This window comes from Thalassophryne amazonica, chromosome 3 (assembly GCF_902500255.1).
Source record: "Thalassophryne amazonica chromosome 3, fThaAma1.1, whole genome shotgun sequence".
NCBI lineage: Eukaryota > Metazoa > Chordata > Actinopteri > Batrachoidiformes > Batrachoididae > Thalassophryne > Thalassophryne amazonica.
In genome coordinates, this window is record NC_047105.1 from 64,245,356 (window position 1) to 64,267,576 (window position 22,221).

The window sequence follows — 22,221 nt, forward strand, 5'->3', positions numbered from 1 at the left end:
AGGTCAGAAACGTCACTGTGCAACACAGAGAAAAAAGAAAGAAAAAATCAGATTGAGGTGGAAAAGCTGCCATGAGCTCATATAAAAATTATTCTGTAAAAAAAAAAAAAAAAAGAAATACTAACAATTTAAAGTGCAAAATTATTTAAATGCATTTGATTTTCATGTCAGTGTCCCCAAAAGTTCACAATTCTATGTTTGTGTATGTATGTGGAAATTTTCATCCAATCAGCAAAATTTAAGCTTGAAATGGTTAATTTTAGTCTTCTGTGACATACATAAGGGCCCCCTCACACATAATACGAATATGGTCGAATTGCGCATGAAGTGCGCATGAAGCAAGAATCGTATGCAATACCTGTAAAATCATAGCTGCCTCTAACACCTTGTACACCTGTTGCTACAACTACTTGTGATTGTAGCGCAGTGGTAAAGGTTCCGTCCAGTAATCAGAGCTTGCAGGCTCAAATCCCGTGAGTAGCATTTATTTTTTATTTAACCAGGGTTATTTAACTGCCATGGGTCACCTACAGAGGAACAGACAGTTCATACTTGTTTTGTTCGCGCGATAAGAGGGATTCAATAAAATGTGTTTTTTATGGTGTGTGGTTTTATTTTTTTTTTTTTATGTTTCTCTCCTTGTTGATATCAGGGATTTTACACACCTTTTACAGGACAGTGATGGTAGTGAAGTGGTAAAGTTTATGTCTGTTAATCAGAGCGTTTGTAAATTACAGGTTCGAATCCCGTGGGTGGCATGTATTTTTTATTTTTATTTTTTGCCACAGTAGCTGTGCGATGTCGTTCCACACGTTCCAGCTGCTCGCACTGTGTTCCTGCTGCGACGGTTTCGTGCACGCTCATACACAAAACCGTGGCAGCGGGATTGTTCACACCTGCAAGACCACATGTCCCTCACAACATCAGCTCAATGTTTTCGTGGTTCTCTCACACGAACTGTTTTGCCGTGATTCACCCTGATTCATACTTATTCGTACTATGTATGAAGGGGCCCTAAGATGTGCTCACATTATCACAGTAAAACATATTTGGCTTGTAGCTACAGCGTTACTGTGTATGTGTGTGACTGTACCAACCACTAAGGTCACCGAAGTCTCATTATTCCTTCTTTATGAAAAAGCTGTGAAATAATTGGCTAAAATAATTCTACTTTGGTGGTGAGAAGTTATTGTGCCAACACCAAAATGACAATCCTCTGATCACCAATACTGCTTTGTCATGGGCGGAGTAAATGATTGTGCACATTTTTACGGAATCTTTACGCGACGAAGTTAAGAAGAGAACTTTCCTCATGGACTACTTGTAGTTCACTGTCATTTATCCACAGATATCATCTGACAAATTACAAAAAGCACCTGTGCATGTGCACTAAGAATGGACATTATGAGGTTGCTAGACAGAGGTGTATGTATGAGAAGCAGATACATAGGGTTGATGGCAAATCGTGTTAGGTAACTCGGTTCCTTTTCCATCGATCCAGGTCTGTACTGTGTCCCCCTTGTGTACTGAATGTTTGGTGTGTTTTTTCTTTTCTTTCTTTTCTTTTCTTTTATTCTGTGCTTTTCTGTATACCCATTGCTGTACAGCTCATTGCTCCTTTGGAGACACTGAATAAATAAAGTGAAAAGTGAAAGTGAAAGTATGTCATAATATGTACAGTACATCCAGAAAGTATTCACAGCACTTCAATTTTTCCACATTTGTTATGTTACAGCCTTATCCCAAAATAGAGTAAATTCATTTTTATCCCCCAAAATTCTACTCACAACACCCCCATAAAGACAGCTTGAAAAGTTTTTTTTTTTGTTTTGTTTTTTATTTTTGCAAATTTATTAAAAATAAAAAACTAAGAAATCACGTAAGTATTCACACCCTTTGCTCAATACTTTGTCGATGTGTTTTTGGCAGCAATTACCACATCAACTGTTCTTGAATATGATGCCACAACCTTGGTACACCTATCTTCGGGCAGTTTTGCACATTCCTCTTTGCAGCACCTCTCAAGCTCCATCAGGTTGGATGGGGAGCGTCGGTGCACAGCCATTTTCAGATCTCTCCAGAGATGTTCAATCAGATTCAGGTCTGGACTCTGATTCCGACTGAGTTGTCCTGAAGCCACTCCTTTGATATCTTGGCTGTGTGCTTAGGATCACTGTCCTGCTGAAAGATGAACTGTTGCCCCAGCCTGAGGTCAAGAGCGCTCTGGAGCAGGTTTTCATCCGGGATGTCTCTGTACATTGCTGCATTAATCTTTCCCTCAGTCCAGACTAGTCTCCCAGTTCCTGCCGCTGAAAAATCTGAAAAGACCTTTTTCAAATTATCATTATGGGTATTGTGTGTAGAATTTTCAGGGGAAAAGATTAATTTCATCCATTTTGAGTAAGGCCGTAATATAAAACATGGAAAAAGTGAAGCGCTGTGAACACTTCCCGGATGCACTGTATACTATGACCCTTTTAAATGTACAATTCATGAACGAAATAACAGGGAAACGTCACAGTGTAATGAAACCCAACACAACAAAACTTTTGCATTCAATGTCACCATCTCTTTGACTCAGTACAACTGAATAACATGCGTTCCAACAAGCAGTCTAGTATTTGTTGGGATTAGAATGTGAGGTGTTTCTGCTCAACCTTGTTTGCCCCCTTAACTAATAATGCCATGCCCCACTATTAGAGCTTCCTGTTTGCTGATAGTCACACCCAGGCGTTTGCACTGCTTGGCCATTCAAGCAAGCGCCTGCGGTACCAGGCATGTTTGATTGGCCTAATGAAAAGCAGGAGATGAAACCTACGGACAATCCCACAGAAGACAGCAGCTGCCAAAACCACAAGTGGAGATGTCATCACAAAGCCAAGGATGATGAGGGCGGAGCAACTGTTGTCATCAAGGTAATGACATATGGCTGATGGTGCACCAAGTACCTATGTAGACAAAGACAGAGACGTAGTAGGAGAAACATGGACACAGAAAAACCTGACAACGAGTTTGTTATGAGGACAATTTCATGAGCTCTTTCTCTTTTGTCAAAATGTACATATAGTTAGAACTTGTCATTTGCTGTTTAGGATGGAAAAATGTTTCTCTTTGTGTTTGCATGCTGCAGTACGGGGACCACAGAGGCAGCAGAGTGAGACAGCGTTTCTCTCAGCTTCGCTCGATTAGAAGCACCTCAGAGCAGTTGTTAGCCTCCCTGAGCTGTCAAGCACATGTGACAGTTAATGAGCTGGAGAAACTTGGCAGGGATAAGCCGCAGATAGAGGGAGGGACGACCAAACAAAAAGTAAACAACTTCTTGTCACCACTGAACTGACGAAAACATCATTAGAAGTGTCTGGTAGCACGGAGCTACCGTGCATCTGGAAGGTATACACAGCTCTTCACTTTTTCCTCCTTTTGATATATTACACACTCTAAAAAATGAACTGCTGTCTCAACAAGAAAAGATGTAACAATTTGCATCGATTTTTCTAAGTTATTTCAACTTAACTAAAGATATTTCAACTTAACTAGAGAAGGCTTGTGGCATTAACTCAGATGACAGTTGAAATACAGTAGTGTTCAGAATAATAGTAGTGCTATGTGACTAAAAAGATTAATCCAGGTTTGGAGTATATTTCTTATTGTTACATGGGAAACAAGGTACCAGCAGATTCAGTAGATTCTCACAAATCCAACAAGACCAAGCATTCATGACATGCACACTCTTAAGGCTATGAAATTGGGCTATTAGTAAAAAAAAGTAGAAAAGGGGGTGTTCACAATAATAGTAGTATCTGCTGTTGACGCTACAAACTCAAAACTATTATGTTCAAACTGCTTTTTTAGCAATCCTGTGAATCACTAAACTAGTATTTAGTTGTATAACCACAGTTTTTCATGATTTCTTCACATCTGCGAGGCATTAATTTTGTTGGTTTAGAACCAAGACTTTGCTCATTTACTAGTGTGCTTGGGGTCATTGTCGTATTGAAACACCCATTTCAAGGTCATGTCATCTTAACCATAGTAGGAGAAACATGCCCATATCATGATGCTTGCACCACCATGCTTCACTGTCTTCACTGTGAACTGTGGCTTGAATTCAGAGTTTGGGGGTCGTCTCACAAAGTGTCTGCGGCCCTTGGACCCAAAAAGAACAGTTCTACTCTCATCAGTCCATAAAATATTCCTCCATTTCTCAATAGGCCAGTTGATGTGTTCTTTGGCAAATTGTAACCTCTTCTGCACATGTCTTTTATTTAACAGAGGGACTTTGCAGGGGATTCTTGCAAATAAATTAGCTTCACACAGGCATCTTCTAACTGTCACAACACTTACAGGTAACTCCAGACTGTCTTTGATCATCCTGGAGCTGATCAGTGGGTGAGCCTTTGCCATTCTGGTTATTCTTCTATCCATTTTGATGGTTGTTTTCTGTTTTCTTCCACATGTCTCTGGGTTTTTTGTCCATTTTAAAGTAATGGAGATCATTGTAGATGAACATCCTATAATTTATTGCACCTGCGTATAAGTTTTCCCCTCTCCAATCAACTTTTTAATCAAACTACGCTGTTCTTCTGAACAATGTCTTGAACATCCCATTTTCCTCAGGCTTTCAAACAGAAAAACATGTTCAACAGGTGCTGGCTTCATCCTTAAATAGGGGACACCTGATTCACACCTGTTTGTTCCACAAAATTGACGAACTCACTGATTGAATGCCACACAACTACTATTGTGAACACCCCCTTTTCTACTTTTTTTTTTTACTAATAGCCCAATTTCATAGCCTTAAGAGTGTGCATATCATGAATGCTTGGTCTTGTTGGATTTGTGAGAATCTACTGGTACCTTGTTTCCCATGTAACAATAAGAAATATACTCAAAACCTGGATTAATCTTGTTAGTCACATAGCACTACTTTTATTCTGAACACTACTGTAACTAAGTTGAAATACAAGTTGAAATTGACAGTGTGTCTGCTTTAAAGACAGTGTTTAGATGCAAATCTTTACTTTTTTCAAGTGAAAAGACACATATTGCTATATTTTTATGTAAAGACAAAACTTACATGGGCTTTCTTCTGTGGAGAAGTTCAATGTGATGGTTGAGGTGTAGATTTTACCAGTTGCATTTAACGCAACATGGATGAGCTGTTCCTGTGTTTGTACAGAGGTAAACTGTGACTATTAATACTGCGTTTTACTGTTTTTGTAAAGCTGACGACCATGTGTTTGTGAATGCAGCTCCATTAACAGTTTATAAATATTGTAGTGATCGCCAGGCCAGTCGCTAAGACTGTGAATTGTTGTGCTGCAATGCATTATAGGAGTTCTGGGTTTGGGATTTTTTATTATTGTTGTTGTGGTTCATACTGCTTTAGCAGTGTTGTTAGTGTTATAGATTTGTTGTGTTTTGTAGTTCACGTAGTGTAGTTAGTTTGGTGAAGAGTGAAAGTGCCTTCCCCCCAGACTGAGCTCCTCACAATGGCCTGACTGTTGTAGACACACAACAGACAGGAACTAACATGTATGATTTTAGGGTTTACAAACATTTTTAACCATTAAGCTTTTGTCATTTTACCAGCAAAAAAAAAATATTAGCGGACTGAAAGATAGCAGAACAAAATTTAGCAGAAGCTAATTGGTCTGCTGATGGTTTTCAAAGTTAGTTGAAAAGCTAATCTGCTAATGAAAAACTTTGCTAATTATCAGTTAGCAGATTTGCGGAACTGTGCCCACCATGGGTATTCACACCCTTTGCTCAATACTTTGTTGATGTACCTTTGGCAGCAATTTCAGCCTTACGTTTCCTTGAATATGATGAAACAAGCTTGGATGGAAAGAGTTCTTGTGGATCTGAATGTCTTCCATTTACAAATGATGGATGATGACCTTCAAAGCAGCAGAAATGTTTCTGTACCCTTCCCCAGATTTGTGCCTCAAGACCATCCTGTCATGTTGTGAATACTTATGTGCGTGTGGTTTCTTAGTGGTTGTTGTTTTTTTTAATATAAATTTGCAAAAATCTCAAGAAAAAAACTTTTTCACAATGTCATTATGGGGTACTTTGTGTAGAATTTTCAGGGAAAAAAATGAATTTCATCCATTCTGGAATAAGGAATAAGGCTGTAACATAACAAAATGTGGAAAAAGTGAACCGCTGTGAATACTTTCCGGATGCACTGTACTAAAGGTCAAGAGACTTAAGACAATCTATTAGCTACTTGCCTTCACTTGAGTGTCATCCTGCAGTACTCCTCACTGCCAAGTCATCACAAGTCAAGTGAGGTGTTTGGTGTTACAGAACATGCAGATGTTTACCTCCATAGGGATGGTCCCAATGCTACTAGACACATAATAACATTTTCGCCTGTTCAGCAGCAACAAGAAATGAAGCGTAGCATTAGCTGTACCAGCAGACTCACTATCCAGCATGTTACACAATTAGCTAATTGTCTCCAGCCACGCACATAATCCTAAACAGATGCTACCGTTAATTATCACCACAAACCAATAAGATGCAGGCACATCCTTTAAAAGCTTCAATGGGAATGGGCTCTGCCCCTACCTCTTCTATTGGCATGATTCGAGATCCTCTCAGATCATCCCATAGCCACGAAGGGGACTAAGGCCAAACTAAATTTATAATTTTGTATTCAATTCTAGAATAAATTCTTTTCTTTAACAACTTGAGTCTTCTGGTAGAAATGGTTTATTGAGAGTATTTTTAACTTGTCTTGTGTCATTACATTAATTAGCCAGTTACCTCGCCTCTACTTTCTACGGAAGCTGCGGAAATTCATCATCCCCTCCCCTATCCTGACAACCTTCTACAGAGGGACTATAGAGAGTATCCTCAGCAGGGCCATCACAGCGTGGTTTGGCAACTGCACTGCTGCACAACGAAAGTCCCTGCAGCAGATTGTGAGGACAGCTGAAAAAAATCACAGGGGCCTCTCTTCCCTCCCTCTCTAACATCTACAACACCCACTGTCTGTGCAAAGCTACGAGCATTGTCAAGGATGCACCACATCCATCCCATACACTCTCCTCCTTCCTGCCATCAGGTAGAAGGTAGTGCAGTATAATTGCCTGCACCTCTAGAATAAGGAAGACCTTCTTCCCTCAAGCACTCAGACTGTTGAACAATAAAACATGATGCAGTTTTTTTTTTTTTTTAACACTGAACTGAAAAGCACTACTGCACTTTTTCTGTGCAGCTAAATTCTACATGTTCTACCTCCACCTCACAGTGAACTTAACCCTCTGGGGTCTGAGTGCATCTTTTGGACAGTTCACTCGCCTGGCATAAATGTTTTATTATTGCTGTTAACAGCTCTCCCTGCATCCCACAATCAAGTTTTATGTCTCTTTTTTCAGGACAACCTGTGCTTTCAGAATATATATGTTTTTGTTGTGTTTTATAAGTGTAATAAAGGTTTACAATCAAAAATAGGCAAGAAAAAAATAAAGCGAAAAATAATTTTCCACACACATTTATTCAAAACACACAGCAAACTATAATAAACAACTGTTTTGACACTTTATAAAGTTAATTTGAGGTCTTGTGTGAAATACTGTACAACAAAAAGGTTCAAACAATAAACATAAATGCACATTTTGAACAATATATTCAAAATGGTCTATGCGTTTTGTTGTCCATTGATATAGTAAACAGTGCTTTACGCAGAGAAAGAAACAGAGTTATCCAGTAACATTCACATGCAAACTAGTGGCGCAATCCTGATACACACTCTTTGTTTGAGCATGTGAGATTGTCATCAGAGGCTCTCTGTCTGCTCCTGCTTTCACTGATCACTGTGCGTAATGGCGCAGGGCACACTGAGTGTATGTACTAATAGTATGTACTCATTGGAGCACCCAGGGGGCTATTCAAACGGGCCAACTAGTAACACATCACTCCTGAAAATGATCTTTGGCTTTTCACGTGAGGTAAATCTGCCCTACGATTGGATTTTGGAAAATCATGTGACGGTGAGCCAATTCTGACTAGAAACTCATTGCGCACGTCATCACACAGCTTCTATGAGGAGTACAAAGATGGCCGATGGCTGGCTCGAAAGTCCGTGGAGTTAACTTTTCAGCAAAAAAAAAGTAAGTTTCTATCTCATATCATTCAAAAGTTATTTATAATTTAGTAAAGCTTGGTCTTAGCCATCATATGTGACGGCTTTGGCCCCAGAGGGTTAACTTATAACAACCAGTGCTTTGTTACAAGTCTACTTATGCCCTGTCTTTTGTTGTCTCTTGTCTGTCCCTTGTCTGTCTTAAATGCTCTACTTTAAGTAGTGACTGCACTGTATGTATATTTGTAATGTGTATGCACTAAATGTAACCTGTGTTAAATGTATTTTTATATATTTTAAATGTAACACCATTTAATACATGGTAAAACATTTTGTCTCACTATATACTGTAAATAAACTGTAATATATTGTACTCTCCCGTACTTTTCTGCTCTGGGTGTGAAATGTTTAGTTATTCCTCGGCCTCCTTTAGCAGTAACGGTACTTGTAATAAGTGCAGCTTATTCGTAGCTTTGGAGGCCAGGCTGGGCGAATTGGAGACTCGGCTCCGCACCGTGGAAAATTCTACAGCTAGCCAGGCCCCTGTAGTCGGTGCGGACCAAGGTAGCTTAGCCGCCGCTAGTTCCCCCCTGGCAGATCCCAGGCAGTCGGGAAAGCAGGCTGACTGGGTGACTGTGAGGAGGAAGCGTAGTCCTAAACAGAAGCCCCGTGTACACCGTCAACCCGTTCACATCTCTAACCGTTTTTCCCCACTCGACGATACACTCGCCGAGGATCAAACTCTGGTTATTGGCGACTCTGTTTTGAGAAATGTGAAGTTAGCGACACCAGCAACCATTGTCAATTGTCTTCCGGGGGCCAGAGCAGGCGACATCGAAGGACATTTGAAATTGCTGGCTAAGGCTAAGCGTAAATTTGGTAAGATTGTAATTCACGTCGGCAGTAATGACACTCGGTTCCGCCAATCGGAGGTCACTAAAATTAACATTGAATCGGTGTGTAACTTTGCAAAAACAATGTCGGACTCTGTTGTTTTCTCTGGGCCCCTCCCCAATCAGACCGGGAGTGACATGTTCAGCCGCATGTTCTCCTTGAATTGCTGGCTGTCTGAGTGGTGTCCAAAAAATGAGGTGGGCTTCATTGATAATTGGCAAAGCTTCTGGGGAAAACCTGGTCTTGTTAGGAGAGACGGCATCCATCCCACTTTAGATGGAGCAGCTCTCATTTCTAGAAATCTGGCCAATTTTCTTGGATCCTCCAAACTGTGACTGTCCAGCGTTGGGACCAGGAGGCAGAGCTGTGGTCTTATACACCTCTCTGCAGCTTCTCTCCCCCTGCCATCCCCTCGTTGCCCCATCCCCGTAGAGACGGTGCCTGCTCCCAGACCACCAATAACCAGCAAAAATCTATTTAAGCATAAAAATTCAAAAAGAAAAAATAATATAGCACCTTCAATTGCACCACAGACTAAAACAGTTAAATGTGGTCTATTAAACATTAGGTCTCTCTCTTCTAAGTCCCTGTTGGTAAATGATATAATAATTGATCAACGTATTGATTTATTCTGCCTAACAGAAACCTGGTTACAGCAGGATGAATATGTTAGTTTAAATGAGTCAACACCCCCGAGTCACACTAACTGTCAGAATGCTCGTAGCACGGGCCGTGGCGGAGGATTAGCAGCAATCTTCCATTCCAGCTTATTAATTAATCAAAAACCTAGACAGAGCTTTAATTCATTTGAAAGCTTGTCTCTTAGTCTTGTCCATCCAAATTGGAAGTCCCAAAAACCAGTTTTATTTGTTATTATCTATCGTCCACCTGGTCGTTACTGTGAGTTTCTCTGTGAATTTTCTGACCTTTTGTCTGACTTAGTGCTTAGCTCAGATAAGATAATTATAGTGGGCGATTTTAATATCCACACAGATGCTGAGAATGACAGCCTCAACACTGCATTTAATCTATTATTAGACTCTATCGGCTTTGCTCAAAAAGTAAATGAGTCCACCCACCACTTTAATCATATCTTAGATCTTGTTCTGACTTATGGTATGGAAATAGAAGACTTAACAGTATTCCCTGAAAACTCCCTTCTGTCTGATCATTTTTTAATAACATTTACATTTACCCTGATGGACTACCCTGCAGTGGGGAATAAGTTTCATTACACTAGAAGTCTTTCAGAAAGCGCTGTAACTAGGTTTAAGGATATGATTCCTTCGTTATGTTCTCTAATGTCATATACCAACACAGAGCAGAGTAGCTACCTAAACTCTGTAAGGGAGTTAGAGTATCTCGTCAATAGTTTTACATCCTCTTTGAAGACAACTTTGGATGCTGTAGCTCCTCTGAAAAAGAGAGCTTTAAATCAGAAGTGTCTGACTCCGTGGTATAACTCACAAACTCGTAGCTTAAAGCAGATAACCCGTAAGTTGGAGAGGAAATGGCGTCTCACTAATTTAGAAGATCTTCACTTAGCCTGGAAAAAGAGTTTGTTGCTCTATAAAAAAGCCCTCCGTAAAGCTAGGACATCTTTCTACTCATCACTAATTGAAGAAAATAAGAATAACCTCAGGTTTCTTTTCAGCACTGTAGCTAGGCTGACAAAGAGTCAGAGCTCTATTGAGCTGAGTATTCCATTAACTTTAACTAGTAATGACTTCATGACTTTCTTTGCTAACAAAATTTTGACTATTAGAGAAAAAATTACTCATAACCATCCCAAAGATGTATCGTTATCTTTGGCTGCTTTCAGTGATGCCGGTATTTGGTTAGACTCTTTCTCTCCGGTTGTTCTGAGTTATTTTCATTGGTTGCTTCGTCCAAACCATCGGCATGTTTATTGGACCCCATTCCTGCCAGGCTGCTCAAGGAAGTCCTACCATTATTTAATGCTTCAATCTTAAATATGATCAATCTATCTTTGTTAGTTGGTTATGTACCACAGGCCTTTAAGGTGGCAGTAATTAAACCATTACTTAAAAAGCCATCACTTGACCCAGCTATCTTAGCTAATTATAGGCCAATTTCCAACCTTCCTTTTCTCTCAAAGATTCTTGAGAGGGTAGTTGTAAAACAGCTAACTGATCACCTGCAGAGGAATGGTCTATTTGAAGAGTTTCAGTCAGGTTTTAGAATTCATCATAGTACAGAAACAGCATTAGTGAAGGTTACAAATGATCTTCTTATGGCTTCGGACAGTGGACTTATCTCTGTGCTTGTTCTGTTGGACCTCAGTGCTGCTTTTCATACTGTTGACCATAAAATTTTATTACAGAGATTAGAGCATGTCATAGGTATTAAAGGCACTGCGCTGCGGTGGTTTGAATCATATTTGTCTAATAGATTACAGTTTGTTCATGTAAATGGGGAATCTTCTTCACAGACTAAAGTTAATTATGGAGTTCCACAAGGTTCTGTGCTAGGACCAATTTTATTCACTTTATACATGCTTCCCTTAGGCAGTATTATTAGACGGTATTGCTTAAATTTTCATTGTTACGCAGATGATACCCAGCTTTATCTATCCATGAAGCCAGAGGATACACACCAATTAGCTAAACTGCAGGATTGTCTTACAGACATAAAGACATGGATGACCTCTAATTTCCTGCTTTTAAACTCAGATAAAACTGAAGTTATTGTACTTGGCCCCACAAATCTTAGCAGCATGGTGTCTAACCAGATCGTTACTCTGGATGGCATTTCCCTGATCTCTAGTAATACTGTGAGAAATCTTGGAGTCATTTTTGATCAGGATATGTCATTCAAAGCGCATATTAAACAAATATGTAGGACTGCCTTTTTGCATTTACGCAATATCTCTAAAATCAGAAAGGTCTTGTCTCAGAGTGATGCTGAAAAACTAATTCATGCATTTATTTCCTCTAGGCTGGACTATTGTAATTCATTATTATCAGGTTGTCCTAAAAGTTCCCTAAAAAGCCTTCAGTTGGTTCAGAATGCTGCAGCTAGAGTACTGACAGGGACTAGCAGGAGAGAGCATATCTCACCCGTGTTGGCCTCTCTTCATTGGCTTCCTGTTAATTCTAGAATAGAATTTAAAATTCTTCTTCTTACTTATAAGGTTTTGAATAATCGGGTCCCATCTTATCTTAGGGACCTCGTAGTACCATATTACCCCATTAGAGCGCTTCGCTCTCAGACTGCGGGCTTACTTGTAGTTCCTAGGGTTTGTAAGAGTAGAATGGGAGGCAGAGCCTTCAGCTTTCAGGCTCCTCTCCTGTGGAACCAGCTCCCAATTCAGATCAGGGAGACAGATACCCTCTCTACTTTTAAGATTAGGCTTAAAACTTTCCTTTTCGCTAAGGCTTATAGTTAGGGCTGGATCGGGTGACCCTGGACCATCCCTTGGTTATGCTGCTTTAGACGTAGATTGTGGGGGGGTTCCCATGATGCACTGTTTCTTTCTCTTTTTGCTCCGTATGCATTACTCTGCATTTAATCATTAGTGATCGATCTCTGCCCCCCTTCACGGCATGTCTTTTTCCTGGTTTTTTCCCTCAGCCCCAACCAGTCTCAGCAGAAGACTGCCCCTCCCTGAGCCTGGTTCTGCTGGAGGTTTCTTCCTGTTAAAAGGGAGTTTTTCCTTCCCACTGTTGCCAAGTGCTTGCTCATAGGGGGTCGTTTTGACCGTTGGGGTTTTTCATAATTATTGTATGGCCTTGCCTTACAATATGGAGCGCCTTGGGGCAACTGTTTGTTGTGATTTGGCGCTATATAAGAAAAAAGTTGATTGATTGATTGATATATATACTGTATATACTATATATAGTATACTGTATATACTGTAAACAAACTATAGAATATAGTTGAAATGACAATAAAAACCCACTTGACCTCGTGATCGTATGTGCGTTTTAAACGTAACAATCAAATTAATTTTTTTTTGCTCCCGAAGAGAAAACATTAACCCCAAAACATCTTTTAAAAAAGTTACAGCTTGAGTTGAAAAATGTTAAACTTCCCCTTTAAGACTTCCTTAATTCACAAATATTCTAGTATTGTGACTTTTGGGGTGAGGGGAGGGGGGGTTACGTTGGTCCAAACAAAGATTAGGGCTCCTTCACACATAACATGAAGTTGGGCAAAAGAAGCAGAAACTGGGTGGGGAAAAAACAAATTGCGAGCACGTGAGAGGTGTGATACCACATCATGCTCACACCGCAGCAGGACCGATCACATGCTGGACATATGTGCAGAAATCAACAAAAATGTGTCAGCACAAAATAATGAGAGAGCACAGAACATCATTAGAACAATGAATGTACTGTTTAAATGTAAGACAGTCATGTTACTGGTAATGATTCTGTATTGTTACTGTTTCGGCACTCTGGCAAAACAATTTCCTTCAGGATTAATAAAGTTCTTATTATTATTATGTGTAATTGATGTCTGATCACATCGACAGTGCGCAGTGAGGCGCTGCTGAAGGCGTTATGTGTTTTTATTCCTTACCACCTCAGGAAAGCATGCTGATACTTGCGCATCGCAGTGGAGTGTTACGAGGTGGTGGTCTACATGGCACGATATGTGTACTCCAGCTGTGAGTAGCAATGAACATGTGTGTCAGGGCTCTCATTACATGCTGATCATTGTTACATTAGTATTATTATTTATTGTTCTTTGTTTTAATTATCATCTTGTGTTCACCCTGTCAGTGTCAGCGGAGAGAGTCAGTCTGACCTGGACACGCTCCCGTATCTGCAAAGCAAAGCCATCACACATGAATGAACTCAGGCTGTTGTCATCGTTTGTATTTTTTTTATTTTACCACTGTTTCTTTAATTGAACACCTCGCTGTCACTCGCACTCTCATCTGACAACATGCGTGTTATTATCCGACAGCATCAGTGAGCCTGCACTGATATGATCTGAGCGACACACCCCCTTGGGCTTACGGCTATCACTCAAAGCCCCACATTGTGATTGGGTGTCACATGGTTGTCAGCTCGTTTGCCACACTGGCCGCGGACCCTCGCATTATATGGGGTTTATGTGAGTCATATGGGATGGCGCTTTTGCGAGCATTGTTTTATTTTTAACTCTGTAGTCCCAGCATATGTGCACTGCTGCGTGGTGATTGCACGTCCAGAGGGACATCCTGAATATGTCATGATGGGTGGTCCACAGCTCTGACATGCCAGTCAGCTGTGTGCGCGAGTCTGTCACATGCATCGACTCACGTTGGCACATCTGGTACTACAGCTGTCATGATCATAATGTCCCATATTGTGTAAAGGGAGGCAATGTGTTACATGACATCCATCATGGACATGACAGGCCATCCAGATGTGCACACTGCGCTGGACAGCGATCACACTGCACTCCAACCGCCGTTGGAGCATTTTCTACCTCAGCCGCACTTCCACAATGTTGGATTGTGATTTGGTGAGAGGGGAGACACATGACACACTGGCACACCATTTGTGTTGCTGGGGTGGGGGACCGCACACTAGCACACCATTTCATTTGTGTAATGGGGGAGACACTCACACACCCTATGTGTTGCTCGGGGGGAGGGGGAGACACACTACACACTTGCACGACATTTGTGTTGCTCGGGGGGAGGGACAGAGGGGGAAAACGGCACACTTGTGGAGCACTTAGAAAATGTTGGGCCATTCGCACAGCCAGCTCGACAGTGGTCTGCCTTCTCTCTATTTTTGTGCTGCAAGTGCGAATGGCCCCACCTTTTCGAAGTGCCCCGTGAGTGTTATGGGATGTTCGTGGGTGGCACCTGGACTCCGGCTGACTCCGGCCGAGGGTTGGTTGAATGGCCACTCATCTGGCTTTCACTGTCAGTCAGCCACTGCTGTGAAGGCTGCCTTGAGTGTACCATTCGGCCAGGGTTTGACATGGCTGATGATTTTAAAAAGCTCCTTGACCGTGGCACAATATGTCTAGCCTGCATATGACATGCCATGTGAATGTTGTGAGCACGATAAGATGGCAGTGCAACCTCATCTTGGCTGCCATTTGAATGGGTTTCCGGTGCGAGCGCCACGCGAATGTAGAGTGCATGTGATGTGGCCAAATGGTTGTGGCGACTGCTGTATGAAGCGTTTGAGGCAGCTCTGAAATTTCACTTGTGCCATTCAAATCCTCCTTAGTATGCCATTTGGACTCAATCATGTTATGTGTGAAAGGGCCCTTAGGAATGGTTCCTACCTGTAGTAGGAGTCATGTTCAGCTAATCATCCAAACCTACATTTTCTGTGATAATCACACTGAACGTATCTCATATCCAGTTTGAAATGTTGAATCATTCTAAATGTATTCATATCACCTAACAATGTGATTCATTTAATATGATAACAAGCATTGTTGTTTAAATGGGATGGTTCAAAAGGCACTCATCTGAGAGCATCACCACCCAAAAATATATAGTATATAAAACTGTACAATGTGACCAGTTTAAAATGAGGCAGGAAGGGAAAAATGACTGGAACCAAAATAAATGAAAGAAACAAAAATAACAGCAACAAGAACAAATGACAGACTTACAAAATACGCAAAGTATACGCAAAGTTGAGTAAATACTGTGTGGTTCTAAGAGTCCTGTCAGCATAGTTAATTCTGGCTTCCAAAGACTCATCTGTTCATTTTGTTCAATCAGTCTGTGAGAGACTGGAAGAGCTCTATGACGAGCACTGCAATCATTTCCCCTACATTATCGGTGCACTAATACTTTGCAAATATCTTGATATTTCACTGTCTGCTGTGCCTTCAGTGGGAATAACTACATCAAATGTATTTGCCTTTAAAATAATTTTTCTTGATTGGACAAAAAATATAGCTGTGATATAAGATGTTTTTTTGTGGTATTTTGCCTTTACAGCTCAGATTAGTTTAACATACGGATGTGGGGTATAATGTAATTATTACCGAAGTTTCTCACTGATTTTAACTTTGTCCAAATGTGCATTTCAATCATTTTTATGGACCCTGTGCTCCTGTGTCAGCAAAGATTCCATTGACTTTTATCACCTTCAAAACAACCTCAGGTTATACTACTCACATGCAAATAGACACATTAATAACTGCTCCATCATTTCCTGTGGTAAGAGTTTTTTGCAGTTTGTCTCAAATATGAAGCACTTTTGAAAGACAATTCAAATGCTTAGGTGCAGAGGTCATGATCTAGAGGTGAAAACAGACTATCCTGATTTCAAATCCCTGTCAGACCAGAAAATCATCATTGTAAAGCACTTTGAGCATTTGCAGCAGATTGAAAAGTGCTACGTAAATGCAGTCCCATTACAATCAACCCTGCTGTAGTTTGACACTTGCACACAGATTTTATTTACAAAGAATTTCTGCATCAGTCTGTTCACATATATTATGGCTACAGTCTCTGAAATTATGTTGAAAAATGCTGACATTAAATACAAAGTCAATGGGTAGGGGCACATTTGTTTTGTTCATGTATGAGAGCTCTTCAGACTTCAGACTCTGCTTTAGCACACACACAAAGCGCATCTCTGCGTGGGGCGCACCTATGCATGAAAAGCAAACTGCCAAAACAAACAAAAAGCCCAATCATGTAAACAGCTTAATTACAACAGCAACAGAGAGTGACTGTGAAGATGGATCCATTCTGTCACAGAGCAGAAACCACAGAAAACAAAAATAAAGGAAGTGCTGAAACCTGTTATTTTTATTGTTTGATTATGAGGGGTGATGGTATGTTTATTAGGAAGCTACTCCCATCTTTGTCTTTTACTGAGATTTCATATCCTGTACAGCATGGCCATAAATATTACAGACAATATAGTAAAATTAATGAATTCTACATAAAAGTAAATATGGTGCATCCAGAAACTATTCACAGCGCTTCACTTTTTCTACATTTTTTAATGGTACAACTATATTCTAAAATAAATTAAATTCATTTTTTTACTCAAATTTCTACACACAATACCCCATAATGATTGACTGATGATGGGTTTTTTTTTTAGATTTTTGCAAATTTATTAAAAATAAAAATAAAAAACTAAGAAATCACATGTACATAATCACAGCCTTTTGAAGCTCAAAATTGAACTCAGGTGCATCCTGTTTCCATTGGTCATCCTTGAGATGTTTCTACAGCTTAACTGGAGTCCACCTGGGGTAAATTCAGTTGACTGGACATGATATGGAAAGACTCACACCTGTCTACACAGTTGACAGTGCATGTCAGAGCACAAACCAAGCATGAAATCAGTTCAGTTCAGATTCATTTCATTTCAGGTTAATTTATTCCAGACATGTCAGAAACCATATGAACAAAACATCAGAAATGCACCCACATCTACATATCTTTAACACCAAAGAGATTTAAATATATCCATACATATACACATACATACATACATACATACATACATACATACATACATACCTACATACTTACATATTTACATATACACATACTCATAATTTTTTTCCATTTCTACGAGGTCTATTAGAAAAATATCTGACCTTATTATTTTTTTCAAAATCCATATGGATTTGAATCACGTGTGATTACATCAGACATGCTTGAACCCTCGTGGGCATGCAAGAGTTTTTTTCACGCATGTCGGTTACGTCATTCGCCTGTGGGCAGTCTTTGAGTGAGGAGTGGCCCACCCTCTCGTCGTTTTTTTCATTGTTTAGGAAAGGCTCAGAGACTGCTGCTTTGTTTGATCAAAAATTTTTTCAAAACTGTAAGGCACAACTGAGTGGACACCATTCGATAAATTCAGCTGGTTTTCGGTAAAAAGTTTAACGGCTGATGAGAGATTTTGGTCTGTAACTGTCGCTTTAAGGACGGCCCACGGCACCTGACGGCGATCTGCGCTTCGAGGCGGCAGCGTCTCACCGTTTCAAGTTGAAAACTTCCACATTTCAGGCCTTGTTGACCCAGTAAGTTGTCAGAGAACAGAGAACTTTCAGAAGAAGTCGGCATGAGGAGTTTATTCGGACATTTCATTGTTAACGGACATTTTGTAATGAAAGAACGTGCGGGCAGAGTCGCATGTCGGGCCGGACCCGACCGCGGGGGGTCGCGATAGGAAAAACACCTCCGTTGGAAACCTTAACGGGCAAGTTGGAACATGCCCAAGCTGTTAAACAATTTCTCAGTTACTCACTTGTTGAAAGCCATCAAAAGCCGCCTGAATTTTACAAATGGTTTTCAACACGGAGGTGTTTTTCCTGTCGCGGCGCACACAGATTTGCCGAGTCGTCACGGAAACGACTCGGTGAATTTGCGCGCACGTCTTTCATTACAAAATGTCCTTAAACAGTGGAATGTCCACATAAAGTCCTCATGCCGGCCTCTTCTGAATCTTCTCTGTTCTCTCACGATGTCCTGGGTGAATTAAGCCTTAAATTAGGATGTTTTCAGGTCGAAACAGGCCGACGATGGCGCCTGGAAGCGCTGCACGATGTCCTGCTCCATGGGATGTCCTTACAGCAACAGAAACACCCCATAATCTCTCATCAGCCGTTAAACTTTTCACCGAAAACCAGCTTAATTTCTTGAATAGTGTCCACTCGGATATTCCTCACAGGTCCAGAAAAATGTTGATAAAGCAATGCGCGCCGTCTTGAGCAGCGTGTGAAACAAAGGAATTCAGCCGAGAGGGCGGGACCACATCTCACTCAAGGCCTGCCCACAGGGAAATGACGTCACCGACACGCGTGAAAAAAACTCACGCATGCGCACGAGGGTTCAAGCATGATTGGTGTAATCGCACGTCATTCAAATCCATATAGCAAAAAAAAAATAAAAGGGTCGGTTTATTATCTAATAGACCACGTATTTTCATGTTTCCTTTTTTATGAATATTTACAAATCAAATAAATAAAGGTAATCAATAGTAAATTAAATGAATATTTTCGTAATGCTTATATCCTGTCTATATACCCATACTCTACACATATACCTACACATGCATGTGAATCCAAGTACACCCATATCAACATGTCTGAAAAGGGGTAGGAAGAAGTATATCTTATTTAATCCTACCCCTTCTCCAGTGTTTATTACCTTTGATAATTACCTATATGCACGGTTATGTTACAGCAGTTTTTTTTGTTTGTTTTTTGTTTGTTTGTTTGTTTGTTTTTAAGACACTCTAAACTATTCATCCAAGTTTATTTGTGTACCATAGTGCTAAATACATTGTTAGTGTTCACCTCGTATCTACATCCATGCACTTGTTGAAAATAATCAGTGAGCGTTTTCTTGAACAGACTCATGCTTGTTTCAGCTCATCACTAAGTTTATTCCAAACCTTCACACCACTAATACATAACAGTTGAAGTGAGGATTTGTAAGTGTTGCCCCAAACTTTCATGCAGTAATTCAGTTATGACAAAACAGGTGAACAATATAAATATGTAGAGCTTTGTAATTCAAGAAATATTTTGCTAACGACTGAAATACTTCTAGATATTTTAGCTTGAACATGCTTTATGTGAGGTTTCCAGCACTTCTTATGGTCGATCATCACACCCAGAAACTTTATTTCTGTAACTCTCCACATTGGCACCATCTATCGTGATTCCTAAATCACCATTCCCTTTATGATTTCCAAACAGTATAAACTTTGTTTTATCTAAATTTAATGATAGTTTATTTGTATCAAACCATTTTTTTTATTTTGTCAATTCCGAGATGATATCCTCCACGAGCTGCTGTAAATTCTCACCTGTACAGAAAATATTTGTATCATCAGCAAACAAAACAACTTGCAGTAATTTTGAAAGATTACACGTCATTTATGTAAAGAATAAAAAGCTTAGGTCCCAACAGTAACCCCTGGGGGACACCACAATATCCAAGCATGATGACTGAAAGTCACCCATCTTCACAAATTGTTGCCTGCTGCTTAAATAGCTTCTTATCCAATGTAGAACCACCCCCCTAATACCATAACATTCCAACTTCTTGATTAATATATCGTGATTTATTGTATCAAATGCCTTTTTTAAATAGATGTGTTGGGAAAGTGTAGGAACACGGACCCACAACAGGGGGCGCAAATGAACGGACAATGGAGTAAGTCAAATAACAACGCTTTACTGTTGTGAATGTGCACAACGAATACAACCAATCACAGAAATGGACAACAGTCAATTCACAAAAGTGTCGTGTGGGCAGGCTCGAAGATAGGAGACGCCTCTCCAAGGTAAGACCGGAACCACACGGCTTCCTCCGCCACAGGACCCCGGGAATACTGAAGCCGCCAAGTCCCGAACTCCCAGGTGGCCACTGCCTCCGCGTGTCGGACCTGGTACTGCTGGCAAGGAACAAAGTACAGTTAGATGGGGGCGCGTTTGCACCCAGGACTCCGAACAGCAGGAAAGTTACCTCCACCTCTCGTTGGAACAGTAATCCAAAAAACTAGCTCAATCCAAAAAGATGCTCTCTGTTAGCTTCAATACGTTACCTCTCCGGTAGGAACGATATCTCGGCAGTGAGGTGGAGATGCCGTCCTGCTGATATACCCCACTGATGATTGCCGTCAGCTGTCTCAGGTGATGGGTGACAGCTGTCACCGAGGCTGCTCCCGTGAGGCGGCAGCGCCCTCTGGTGCCTGGAGCCCGCACTCCAGGCAGGGCGCCCTCTGGTGGTGGTGGGCCAGCAGTACCTCCTCTTCAGCGGCCCACACAACAAGATGGACACCCCTGCTGCATATTTCTTTTTATCTATGGAGCTGGTGATTCCTTCTATTAATTCAAGGACTGCCAATGATGTAGATCTTTGTGATCTAAATCCATATTGGCTTTTGGAGAGCAATTTGTGTTTATTAATAAATTTATCCAATCTCGTAATAAACAGTTTTTCTAATATTTTAGAAAATTGTGGGAGTAAAGAAACAGGCCTGTAATTTGTGAAATGGTGTCTGTTTTGTTGGGAAGATGTCGTAGCACGGACCCACAACAGGGGGCGCAAATGAACGGACAATGAGTAAGCCAAAAGGTAACAATTTAATGTTGTGATAATACACAACGAAATGTACAGTAATTTGCACAGTCAATAAACACCAGGCGACGTGTGGGCAGGCTCGAAGATAGAAGACCTCTGACGAGAGAGAAGCCGCGTCCCACACGGCTTCCACCACCAACGGTCTGAAGAACACCGGAGCCGCCAAGTCCCGAGTCCCCAGGTGGCCTCTGTCTTCGGCTGTCGACCCTGGTACTGCTGGCAGAAAGCAGAGATATGATGTGTGAGTGTGAGTCCGCACACTCAGTAATTCACAGTCCAAACACAGTTAGGAGGGAGCACCTCCACCTCCAATCACACACACTCGTGCAGCTCCTGGTCAAGCACTTATCTGGGTTGGGGTGTGAGGCGAAGCCGTCGCTGTCACATCAAACGCCAATCCTCCAGATAAGGCAACACTCCAGGAAAACGGCTGAAATAGAAGTGCAGGTTATTACACACACAGTGTCAGTCAGCAGAGAAAATTACCTTGTTACTGGTAGTCGATTTCTCGGCGAGGAGGTGGAGTTGCAGTCCGGCTTTTATGATGGTGATGATGATGAACGAGTGACAGCTGGTGCAGGGGATGAATGACAGCTGTCACTTCTTCTAGGTCTGGCGCCCTCTCGTGCTTGGAGCCCGCACTCCAAGCAGGGCGCCCTCTGGTGGTGATGAGCCAGCAGTACCTCCTCTTCAGCGGCCCACACAACAGGACCCCCCCCCCCCTCAACGGGCGCCTCCTGGCGTCCGACCAGGCTTGTCCGGATGTCTTGCGTAGAAATCGGCCAGGAGGGCCGGGTCCAGGATGAAGCTCCTCTTCACCCAGGAGCGTTCCTCAGGTCCATACCCCTCCCAGTCCACCAGATATTGGAACCCCCGGCCCTTACGACGGACGTCCAGGAGCCTGCGGACTGTCCAGGCAGGCTCCCCGTCAATGAGTCGGGCAGGAGGCGGCGTAGGTCCCGGAGTACAGAGGGGCGAGGTGTGGTGTGGCTTGAGATGGGAAACGTGAAAAACAGGGTGAATCCGCAGTGAAGCCGGGAGTTGAAGCTTCACTGCGGCCGGGTTGATGATCTTGAGGATCTTGAAGGGTCCTATGAACCTGTATTTCAACTTCGGGGAGTCGACACACAAAGGGATGTCCTTGGTCAAGAGCCACACCTCCTGCCCGGGCTGGTATGTG

The 22,221-nt window shown here is 41.5% G+C and overlaps 1 protein-coding gene across 1 annotated transcript in view; it reads right to left on the reverse strand.

The window, feature by feature from the left end:
* Positions 1 to 2,500: 2,500 nt before the first annotated feature.
* LOC117507922 (transmembrane protein 88) overlaps positions 2,501 to 22,221 on the reverse strand; it is a 37,635-nt gene continuing 17,914 nt past the window's right edge. The window contains exon 3 of the mRNA XM_034167676.1: positions 2,501 to 2,948. Within this exon, the coding sequence (XP_034023567.1) occupies positions 2,721 to 2,948 (228 nt within the window). The 3' untranslated portion in view covers positions 2,501 to 2,720. The remainder of the gene's footprint in view (positions 2,949 to 22,221) is intronic.